This window comes from Centrocercus urophasianus, unplaced genomic scaffold (genome assembly GCF_019232065.1).
Source record: "Centrocercus urophasianus isolate 14NV4802_14NV808 unplaced genomic scaffold, USGS_Curo_1.0 seq_317, whole genome shotgun sequence".
Taxonomy (NCBI): domain Eukaryota; kingdom Metazoa; phylum Chordata; class Aves; order Galliformes; family Phasianidae; genus Centrocercus; species Centrocercus urophasianus.
In genome coordinates, this window is record NW_024884886.1 from 3,718 (window position 1) to 15,338 (window position 11,621).

Consider the following 11,621-nt stretch of genomic DNA (forward strand, 5'->3'; position numbering starts at 1 on the left):
GTCTGTGTCTTTATCCTTCTCCTCCCCCCTGCTGACAGGATGGGGAGTTGGCACCTGGCTCCTAGACCGCACTGTCCCATGGCCCCACACCTCGCCAATGCCCCTGAAGTCTTGGCCTCAGGAACCATCCTGAGTCTTCAGCTCCGATCCTCAGGGTTGTGGAGCCATGGCATTCAGGAAGGACTTGGATTGGGAGGGGCCTTACAAGCCCCTCTTACTGTGGATGGGTTACCCCCTACCAGATCAGGATGCCCAGGGCCTCATCAAGGACTGGCCTGGAGCACTTCCAGGGACGGGTCAACCCCAGCTTCTCTGCACATCCTGTGCCAGTGCCTCATTGCTCTCCCTCCGAGAAAAGAATTTTTTCCTAACCTCTAACCTAAATCTCCCCTCTTTTAGCTTAAAACTCTTCCCCCTTTTCCACTCGCTATCAGACCATGTAAAATGTTGATCTCCCTCCTGCTTTGTAAGCTCCCTTTACATATTGGAAGGCTGTAATGAGGTCTCTCCCCAGAGCCTTCTCTTCTCCAGGCTGAACACCCCCAGCTCCCGCTGCCTGTCTTTGTGGTAGAAGTGCTCCCGGCCCTCTGAGCATCTTTGTGGAACTGCCCTGACACAAATGCAACAGCATAAGCCTGCACTTTGCCTTGTTAAACCTCAGTAAGTTCCTTTGAGCCCCCTATTCAAGCCTCTCCAAGTCTCTCTGAACAGCATCCCCTCCTGCATTATCAACCGCAGCGCTCAGCCTGGTGTTATCAGCAAACTTGCTGAGTGTGTGTTCAGTCTTGCTGGGTTATTAACAAAGTTGTTGAAGAGCACCGGTCCCAAGACAGAAGCCTGGGGGACACCACTTATCACTGGCCTCCACCTGGACAAAGAACCACTGACCACAGCCTTATGGCTATGACCAACCAACCAACTCCTTATCCACAGTAGAGCCTGTCCAGACGTAGATCCTTATCTGCAATTTGCAGATAAGGATGTGGTGTGGGACCGTATCGGAAGTCCAGGTAGATTATGTCAGCTGCCCTTCCTTTGTCCACCAAGGCCATCACTCCATCACAGAAGGCCACTGGATTCATCAGGCACAATGTGCCCTTGGTGAAACCGTGCTGGTTGTCTTGGATTGCTTCATCTTTCTCGTGTCTTAACATCGCTTCCAGGAGGATCTGCTCCACAATCTTCCCAGGTGCAGGTGCAGACATGAGGATCCCACAGTTCCCCGAGTCTTTTACCCTTCTTAAAAAACGGGTCTGATGTTTCCTTTTTTCCAGGTGGACTTCACCTGACAGTTACAGCTCTTCAAACATGATGGAAAACAACTTGGCAACCACAGCAGCCAGTCCTGTCAGAGCCCTGGGATGCATGTTGTCCAGACCCATAGGCTCGTACACGTTAAGTTTTGTAAGGTGGTCTGAAAACTCTATTTGATTCAGCGTGCTCTTATTTTCCCAAGCATTGTCAGAGACTTTTGTTGTTGTTGTTTTTTTTTTCCCACTTGTATTTGGACGAGGCTGTCCATGACTGTGTGCAGATAAGATTTCCCACCATCACTTCTGCGTCTGATCTCTTTAGAGAAGACGCTAATAGAAGACAAAAATTACTGACGTCTGCACAAGACGTTGAGATATAAAACGTTCCTTTTGTTTCTTATGTCCACTGGCATGGCAAGCAGTCTAGTCTGTCACATCAGCAGTCAACACATATGAGCAAGAGGGTAAGTGGGGCTGGCTTGAAATGATGGGAAGGGCAGCAGTTTCAGTGGCAGCTGTGGAAATGGCTGCAGTCCAGTAGCAAAACCATTCTCACTTGGGTCAGTCGTCTGTGTAGCTGCTACAGAGCTGCACGATGCAGGGAGCCAGGCACTTGCTGCTCTGTTTGTATGAGACAGCGGTGAATAGAATGACCATGCGGGATTTTGGTGGCTGACATCACCTCCAGAAGTGTAGGGGTGCTTTGAGTATCGAGGGGCCGGGGTTGCAGGCAATCTTCCTCCAGGGACACATGTTCCCTTGGGTTGCCATTGCCTGAGGGCATTGGGGCTGCGCCAGCTCTCCCGACAGTGCCAGGGCAGGTGGCAGGAGCTTGGGGTGGGTTGTGCATCCCCTGGTTACATCCCCCACAGCTGATGGCGGCATTCGTGATGTGTCTCCGTGGTTGATTCCACATCCCCACGATACGGCCCCATGGTGGCTGATGTGTCCCCATGCTGGGTGATGCGATCCCACGGTGTGTCCCTGTGGTGAGGACATGCTGCTCGTGATGTGTCTCTGTGATGTGTCCCCATATTGGGTGATGTGTCCCCGTGCCACATCCTCATGTCACCTTACTCAGCCGCTGGGTGAAGAGGAGGCAGCACTGCTGCAGCACCTCCAGGCCATCCAACAGCTCCAGCAGCACCGCATCCCGTGCCATCATGGTGACTATCAAAACCAATGTGTTCATGAGAAGACCCTCCCAAAATAAGCAGGTAAGCAAAGGAAACTTGCCAATACAGGCGTGTAAGCAGAGAGAACCCGCCAGTACAGACAACCCTATCAAAAGATACATCAATGTAGGAACGTATCGAAACAAAGTGTGTCAACGTGAGAGAAGCTACCAAAGCGACCTTGTAAACAAACCTCGTGACAGAAGACCTTACCAAGATAACTGGCACAGACGACCATAAAGAGCACCCTACCAAAGCCAAGCCCACAAAAACATCCTCTTGGGTACCATACCAAAGCGATCCCTGTGAACAAATCCCAACATGGGAGATCCCACCTGGTCAAGCTCCCTAGTAAATACACACATGGGAGACCCTACCAAGCATCCTCTCACGTAAAGACAATAACGTAGTAGATCCTGCCAGACCAACCTTGTAAACGAACTCCATAATGGGAAATCAGACCAAAGCAAATCCCATTGTGATTGATAGCCCCTACCAAAACCACCTTCGTAAAAAAAACTCCACCAGGGGATGTTTCTATGGTTCTACGGGAGTCCTGACCAAAAATAACCTCGTGTAAACAGACACGGAGATCATACCACAAAAGAACCCCATCAGCGCGACCCCACAGGATACTACACACACACTACCGTCCTCACACTTCCGCCCGCCTCTGCCGCCTCGCTCCCTGCCACAGCCTCCTCCAATCGAAGCCGTGATTTCCGCCGTTTCACCAATGGAAGCGCGCGTTGCGGCGCGGGGCGGGACCTCGCTGGGGGCCGGCCGCCAAGCGAACGAAGCCCGTTCGGCGGCCATTTTGGATGAGGGCACCGCGCCGCCGTCCCCGGCCGTCGCATCGGAGGCGCCTCGCCAGCACGAAGCGCTCCGATTGGTCCTCGCCACCCGAACCAATCAACGGTGACGGTGTTTGGAGGCGCCGGCGCGAGGAGAGCGGCGCGGCTGCAGCCATGGTACGAGGCGCCGGTTGTCGCGGTGGGGTCGCGGGGGCCGTTTCGTCCCTGCGGCATCTCCCGTCCCCTCGGTGTCCCTTTTCACTCCCCGGCGGCCCCGCGTCCCTTTCTGCCGCCCCCGTGCCGTCTCCACGCCCTGCTCGGTGTCTCCGCATCCCCTCGCTGCCGCAGGGCCGCGAGGCCGTTTCGGTGCTGCCGCGTTCCTCTTCGGCGCCCCGGCGCTTCTCGGCGTCACCGCGTCCCTTTTTTATGTCCTCCCGTAGCCGCCCGCGTTCCCTGGACTGTCGCTACGGCTCCTTCTCGCCGTCCCCGGGTCCCCGTTAGCGTTTCCGCGTCCCTTCTCGGTCTCCCTTCCCCTCGCCGCGCCCCTGTCGCGTCCCTCCGGCTCCGTCCTCGCGTCCTCTCGGCGTGCCGCGTCTCCGGCGGTGTCCCCGCGTACCTCCGCAGGATCCTCAGCTCTCCTTCCCCCCGTGCCCCCGCCCCCCATTGTCTCTCTGTCTTCCTCGCCGTCACCGCGTACCCCGGTCTTAGCTTCGCCGCCAGGCCCGTGAGCGCCGTGAGTACTTGCAGCGCCGGGCGCAGGAGGAGCGTCTGCGGCGGCAGCAGGACAAGAAGGAGCGGCTGCGACAGGCCCTGGATGGTGAGGGCGAATCTGGGGGGGGAGGGGAAGGGGGCAGGTAGAGCTTGCCCAAGGGCAGATGAGGGGTGTGGGTGCCTCATATGGGGGCTGTGGGGATAAATATGGGATGAGAGGTAAGTTATGGCGTGGACAAGGGTAAATCTGTGGTGCATGGGAGCAGATGTGGGATCTAATGGGCAAACAGGGGCATGGGGGCAGATGTGAGGTATGCGGGAGCTAATATGTGGCAGCAAATACAGGGTCCAGAGGGAGCACGTGTGAGCCAAACAGGGCGTATGAAGGGGCAAGTTAGGGGACAGATTTGGGGTGGGAAGGCAGATATGGGGGCTGCGGGGGTAAGTATGGGGACTCTAGAGACAGACATGAAGTGGATGGGGAAACGTAGGATAAGTGAAACAAATATGGACTGATGGGCAAACTTGTGGAGAGGCGGTAGGATAAATACAGAATGTTGTGGAGCAGAGAAAGGGTTTTGAGAGGCAAAATGGTGGTTGTTGAGGTAAACATGGTGGATGTAGGGGCAAATGAGGGGCATGGGGATAAGTTAGGGGTGCAGAGAGGGGAAGTATCACACAAGGGGGCGAATTTGGGGTGTGCAGGAGCAAATGTGGGATGTGAAGGGGGCAGTATGGCCTGCAGAACACAGAGGAGGAGCTTTGAAGGGGTTCTGGTTTGGATTACAGAATATTTAGGGTTCCTTCCATCGTCTTCTCCCACACAATTTTTATCTCCCCTCCCCAGAGAACCGACTGCTGCCTACTGAGCTGAGGCGCCAGGCGCTGGCCTTGCAGAAGGAGCTGGAGTTTGAGACGCCAGGGGAAAATGGTGAGTGAGAGAATGCTCCAAGTTGCGGTAGAAATGAGGCAGGGATCAGCAGAAATCTGTGACCTCAAGGAGCAAGTGATTTACCTGGATGGACCCTACAGTTAGGAGGGTGCTTGGGTGAATTCTCCTCAGAATGAAGGATAGGCTTGGTTCGTTCTCACTTCAGTGGTATGTGGAGACAGGATAAGGGGAAACGGACACAAGCTGCAGCATAGGAAGTTTTGAACGAATGTGCGCAAGAACTTCTTTAGGTGAGGGTGATGGAGCACTGGAACAGGCTGCCCAGGGGGATTGTGGAGTCTCCTTCTCTGGAGATGTTCAAGTCTCGCCTGGATGCCGACCTGTGCAACCTGGTGTAGGGAACCTGCTTTGGCAGGGGGGTTGGACTCGATGATCTCTGGAGGCCCCTTCCAACTCCTACAATTCTGTGATTCTCACAGTTGGGGGATTTGCTGTGATTTTGGCAAAATTACATTTACCCAAGTTGTGCCCAAAACGAGGAGTGGATTTGCCTGAATGTTTCCCAAAGTGGGGAACAGATTTCTTCAATTCCTCTTGAAATGAAGGGCATGTTTTTATGACCCTCCCCTGCAAGCTGAGAACAGATTTTCCTCAGTTCCTCTCAGAATGGCAGTGTGTTTGTCCGGATTCCTCCCCAGATGGGGAGTGGGCTTTTATGATTCTTCCCCAAAGTGGGGAGCAGATTTGCCCTATTTTTTTCTTAAAATTGGGAGTGGATTAGGCTGAATCAGTCTCAAAAATCTCTGAGTCGTTCCTAAACTGGGAAACAGGTTCTCCTAAAGTGGCAAACAGGTTTTCCTCAGTTTCTCTCAAGATGAAGAATGAGTTTGGCTGAATCTTCCTCAACAGAGGGAGCGGATTTGCCCAGTTCTCAAAATTGGAGGTAGATTTTCACAGCTCTCTCCCCAGGGGGGTGGGTTTGCCCTGCCTGCGTACTCCCTGCTGAGGGGGGCGTCCTAACCAAGCCCTGCCCCTAGGTGTGACGGGCAGCCAGGACGATGAGTACCGGTGGGCAGGGCTGGAGCCGCCCAAAGTGATGGTGACAACCTCGCGTGACCCCAGCAGCCGCCTCCGTGTCTTTGCCAAGGTGGGTGATGGCCTCACTTGTTGGTGAGGCTCACGGATGGAGTCTGGCCTCGGTGACACGGGTGGGGCTTTGGGTTGGCTCCACCCCCAGTCTTTGTGTTTTGTTCTTCAGGTTGGGTCTGGAGTGGGGTGTAAGGTGGGTGAGCGGAGCTTGGATGGTGCTCCCCGTGGGCCTGAATCCACACTAGGATGTGGGCGAGGAGCTCATTGGGGTGGGTGGAGCGTTTATTGGCACGGTTGAGGTAGTAGGCATGCTTCTTGACCTGCTTCACCCCCAGGAGCTGTGCCTGGTGATCCCAGGGGCTCGGCGGCTGAACAGGGGCCGGGCAGAGGTGGGGGCCCTGGTGAGTGCGTGCCGGGCGGCTGGCGTCACCGACCTGCTGGTACTGCATGAGACCCGCGGACAGCCTGGTGAGATGGGGTGAGGGCTTGGAAAAGGGGTGAGGGCGCAGGAGGTGCCCTGTGCTGGGGAAAAACGTGGTTTTGAGGGGCCTGTGTTGGGCGGGGAAAGGGGGAGGGTGATGCGTGAGGGGTAGGGTTAATGGGAAAAGCCTTTGCTAATGCAAAGGAGTGAGCTGTGGGGAGGTGCGCAGGACTAAGGGGGCGGGCACAATGATGGAAAGAGGCCTCTCTGACACACACCGCTGTCCCCAGATGGGCTGGTTCTGTGCCACCTGCCCCATGGCCCTACAGCCCACTTCACGCTGAGCGGGGCTGTGCTGAGGCATGAGGTGGGGGGTCTTGGTGGTGCTCCGCTAGGAGCACCGCACATCTTGCTGCACCGACTGGACAGCGCGCTGGGACGTCGGGTAAGGGGATGCAGAGGCATTGCAGGACACAAGGGGGGCGGGGAGGGACACGGGTACGTGGGGACACGGAGATGTGGGCGTGGGGTTGATGGGGGCACTGGGGATGTGATGGGTGCAGGGACATTGGGACTTCAGAGGACATGGAGATATGGGGGGACACGAGGACATAGAGGGATGTGGGGATGTGGAGGGACACGTGGCACAGGGGATGTGGGGACGCTGGGAGATGTATGAGAATGTGGAGGGGCATTGGGATGTTGGGGAACTTGGGATGTGAGGGACGTGGGGGACATGGAGGGACTAAGAAACCTGGAGGATATGGGAACTTCGGAGAGTATGGGGAACACTGGGGGAATGTGGGAACGTGGAGGGACGTGGTGACGTAGTGGAGCGTGGTGACACGGGGACAAAGGGAGGGATAATGAGGGACGTGGAGACTGGGACACTGCAGGGAACGTGGGCAGCAGGCAGCACACCATGGTGACAGTGTCCTTGTGCCTGTTCCTCAGCTGGGGACTATCCTCAAGCACCTGTTCCCTGTCCCCCGGCCCCAGACCCGCCGCGTGGTGACTTTTGCCAATGAAGATGACGTCATTCTTGTCCGGTGGGAATGGAGGGTGACCCGGGTGGGACAGGGATGCTGGGAAGGATGTCACATGTACTTTGGGAGGCAGTGGGGATATTGTGGAGACACAGGGGACGTGGATGGGGTTAAAGAACCTTGGGAACTTCTAGGAAACAGTGGTGTCCTTGCAGGAACCACGTTTACCGGCGGCAGGGGAAGACAGTGGAACTAGAGGAGGTGGGACCCCGCTTCCAGCTACGCCGTGAGTGTTCACAAGTGTCCCCGTGGCCTTCCCAGACCCCTCAGCACCTTCTATCCCTTTCCCTGAGCCCTAATTGTCCCTACTGCCTGACACCCTCTGCTTATGTCCATGCCTTTTGTTAACCCTCATTTCCCTCCATGTGTTCCCACATCTTCCAGTGCGTCTCCAGGGTGTCCCCAGCATGTCCCCTGTCCCCTCGTGTCCCTGTGTTCCCTGTGCCTGTTATCTTCTCACGTATCCACAGCATTTCCCCACAGCCCAGTGTTCTCTCATATCTCCTCTGTGTGTAGGTCTCCAACGTTTGTCCCATGTCCCCAGTGGCCTCCTATGTCCCTGGACATGTCCCCAGCATGTTGCATGTACCCCACATGCTCCTATCTCCAACATTTGCCCCATGTCCTCATTGTCCCCAGTGTTCCCCCTTGTCCCTCCTTGCCCTAGCATGTCTCCATGTCCCCATATCCCTGTGTTCTCCATGTCTTCATTAAGTCTCCACATCCCAAATGTGTTCCTATCATCTGTATTTTTGTCCCCAACATGGCTCCGTGTCCCCCAAATCCCATGTCCCCCATATCCCTGTGTCCTTTAATGTGGCCGTGTTCCCATATCCCATGTAACCCCATGTCACTATTGTGTTCCCGTTTCCCCATTTGGCCCCTCTGTCCCTCATAACCCCGTGTGCCCATGTTTTCCATGTACCTTCATGTCCCCAGTATGTTCTGTTCATGTTCCCCATGCCCTGGTATGTCCTCGTGCTCCGACCTGCCTCACCATGTTCCTGTGTTTCCCACATCTCCATCACATGTCCCATGCCACAACAGCTTCCCATTATGTCCCCTGTGTTCCACCATGTTCTTCTATCCCCAACGTGTCCCTTGTGTTTCCATGTCACCGGTGTGTTCCTGTCATGTCCACCATGTCCCTAGCATGTCCTTGTGTCCTCAGCCTGTCCTTGTGTCCTCCAGATCGCCGCATCCCCTTGTCTCCCATGTATCAGTGTGTCACCATAGCGTCCCCCATGTCCCCCTCAAGTCTCTTTGTGTCCCCATCGCGTCCTCCTCTTCCTCATATTCCCAGCGTATCCCCATCCTGTCCTTATACCCTTGTTGCATCCCATGGGTCCCCATCATGCCTCTGATGTGTCCCATCTCCCTGCAGCCTACCTGATCCGCCTGGGGACCCTGGAGCAAGGGGATGCTGCTGATGTGGAATGGCGTTGGCATCCCTACACTGCCACTGCCCCCAAGCGCCATCTGCTGAGTGCCACCTAGTGCTGTTGCCTTCCGTTGCCCTCACCACTGGCATCCTGCTGGCCCAGATGACATTTTCAATAATATATTTTCTCCCACTTCTTCCACACCAAAATCTCATTTGTTGCCTGTGGGCAACATCTTCAGTGTCGTCCTGTAGGGATGCAGAGGGGCACTGCCTTGTAGGTTTAGAGCTGCAGCTCTTACAGGATGTCACGGTGTTGACTAGATCAATCTATGTCTGTGACAGGGGCGACAGGCCTCTGCCCTCCCCCCCCACCCCAGTCCCACAAAAAGTGGGAAGGAAGGAAGGGAGGAAAAGAGCAGCGGCAACAATCTATGGAGGAAAACTTATTTTACTATAATATTGGAATACAAGATAACACAATATATACAAGTTAATTGAAATTGAGATTAATAAATCAGACAAGATGAGAGAGAGAGAGTTCCCGGGACCGATTCAAACCTGAAAAGCTTGGAACGGCTGGGAAAGCACCTCCAGCACCCACTGCCAGGCAGCAAGAGAGCGCCCCCCCCACCCGGAAGGGCCAGATCCCATGACTTCTGTAATGTACAGGGATAGGTACTGGAATTGGGGCAGTGACACTTTAATACCCCATACACTACATGATGTTTTGATGTGGAATACTGAAATCCAAAAACAAAAAAAAACATAGAACCATGACACAGGAACTGTTGGATGAATAGGGGACAGAGGTGCCACATAGGGTGGGGCAGTTGTATTGGCTCTATAGGGTCCCTGAGGTGTAACTCCGTAGGAACAGCAGGGGCCCCCGTGGGTCTGTAGACCCTCCAGGCTCTTTGCAGCTTCTTCATTTACCTGGCCTGTCAATGCCAGGGCAATTGCAATTCCCCGCTGGATACTGCTCATTTATGTGGAGGTTTTCTGGAGTTGCTGACAGAAGATTCCTGCTTCTCCTTCACCCAGAGGTTGGTAACAGCCAAGACAGCACTGCTCACTGTCACTCACCTCACCGAATTCTCCACGCGTCCTCATTCCCAAAAGCTACTTACCTGTTCTTCAAAAACTTTTGTTTTCTCGCAGAGCAGCTCTGTCCATATGAGCTGCCTGTTCTCACGGGGCATCCTCATCCCTTCCTCATCCTCCCTGCCACTGTGTCTAGCAGAGCCTGTATCCCTCCATTGCAATGCCCCAGGTGAGCGAGATGCCCCACCCCATTCCGTTATTTCCAGAGCATCCCAGCAGTGTCACAGGAGGCAGGGCTGTGGGTGCTGTGCTACCATACTCAAAAGATGTGCAGAGATGACTCTTCTTCAGTGCCTCCCCTCTTCAGGGTATTTCTCTGGGGTGTCCTGCTGGGCTGCAAGCTACCCACCAGACATATACACCTTTCCTGTACGATCTCTGCGCTATTGAGTTCCATGGAGAAGGTGTTCTGCTACGCCTGCAGAAATGAATCTCTATGTGGGCAGCTGCAAGGAGCTGTCTGTGTGTCTGCCTAGAATAGGAGAGCTAAGATCTGCCTTAGGTATTCTGAGAAAAGCTGAGGAACTTCTTGTTCTGCACTTTGGAATGGGATTTGCCTGCCCTCAGCAGCATCTGATTTGTTTCTCAGGTAATGCCTTGTAAAGACCCTTCAGCCCAAAGGAGTGTAAGAGCCAGGCAAAGCTGTTGTGCTGACGTGCACTGGGTCTGTTTACTCTGCACTACGGCAGAGTCCCTTTACCTGTCCAGAACAATAAAAATCCATGACTACTGGAGGAAGGTTTTGAGAAAGACAGTAATCCTAGTCCTTCTGAAAACCAGTCTTCATTTTGAACAAATCAAACAGGAGACAGTTTGTGTAGCAGCGCTTTGGTCAGTCCGGACAGGACAAGATGAGAAAACATGCTCTAGACTGCATCTGGGGAGAGCAGCCTCACAGGAGCCTCAGGCAGAAGGCGCCAGGGGAGACTCAAGGTCAACCCTGAGGGGGGCTTTGGAGTTGAGGAAATGGGGATCTGAGGCTCCAATTCTTGGCAGCATATAAAGGAAGGGGTCCAGGCAGCTTTGGAGGTGGTTGGTGCTGAAGCACAACCCCTTTTGGCAAATGACTGCCTGAGCTGGGCTGGATGTTCAGAGGGAAAGTCCCTTCTCCACCTCATGCAGCTGGTGCTAGGTGGATCTCATGGCTCACACTGACCACGCAGCCAGGGGTGGTTACAGCAGAGGAAGCACAACTGTCAGCGCAGAGGCAAAGCTATCTGGGCTGCTGCATTATGGCAGGATGTCGCTGCCCTGGTAGAGAACGTGATTGAGCACACAGATGCCCAGGTAGCCAGATGTGCAACTGAAGAGCATCAGAACAACCAGCAGGTGGATTGGGCTGCTGGGGTTGAAGTGGCTCAGATAGATCTTGACTGGCAATGTCAGGGTGAGCTGTTTCTAGCTCAGTTGTCCTAAGTCATCTCAGGCCATTGGGGAAGGGATGTGGCACATAGATGGGATCGAGAGGCGGGCTTGGCGATGGAGAGGAGCTCCTTGAGTGCACAGCTGGTCTTTGGGTCCCTGTGGGTGCCCTTCCCAGGCCCTGGGCTGTTCCCCATGTGGCAGCCCCAACCCCGTGTCTGGAGCTTGCTCCAGTCAGCCCCACCTGAGCTTGGCGAGCAAAGTGTGCACAGACATTTACCCATGCAAATGACCACGCTCGTGTACCAAACTCCCAGGAGCAGATTTCAATAAGAAGGCAGGGCAGAGTACAACGATCAGGCAGAGGGCCTGTGCTCTCTGCTGCAGGGGTTG

General features: G+C 54.7%; 1 protein-coding gene across 2 annotated transcripts; it reads left to right on the forward strand.

The window, feature by feature from the left end:
- The first annotated feature begins 3,278 nt into the window (after positions 1-3,278).
- IMP4 (IMP U3 small nucleolar ribonucleoprotein 4) lies at positions 3,279-8,966 on the forward strand. 2 transcript variants are annotated; one of them, XM_042829641.1, is made up of 9 exons: positions 3,279-3,399; positions 3,931-4,039; positions 4,781-4,864; positions 5,863-5,972; positions 6,250-6,382; positions 6,626-6,780; positions 7,290-7,384; positions 7,537-7,607; positions 8,766-8,966. In XM_042829641.1, the coding sequence occupies exons 1-9, from the start codon at positions 3,397-3,399 to the stop codon at positions 8,876-8,878; spliced, it is 873 nt and encodes a 290-aa protein (XP_042685575.1). In that variant the 5' UTR covers positions 3,279-3,396; the 3' UTR covers positions 8,879-8,966. The 2 variants fall into 2 exon arrangements, with proteins under 2 accessions (XP_042685575.1, XP_042685576.1); XM_042829642.1 differs by lacking the exon at positions 7,290-7,384.
- The last annotated feature ends 2,655 nt before the right edge of the window (positions 8,967-11,621 follow it).

Bases quoted from the DNA above. Each gene is read 5' to 3' on its own strand.
- IMP4 (XM_042829641.1), top strand. The intron at 4,865-5,862 runs GTGAGTGAGAGA...CCCTGCCCCTAG, and splicing joins TGAGACGCCAGGGGAAAATG to GTGTGACGGGCAGCCAGGAC. The intron at 6,383-6,625 runs GTGAGATGGGGT...CGCTGTCCCCAG, and splicing joins TGAGACCCGCGGACAGCCTG to ATGGGCTGGTTCTGTGCCAC.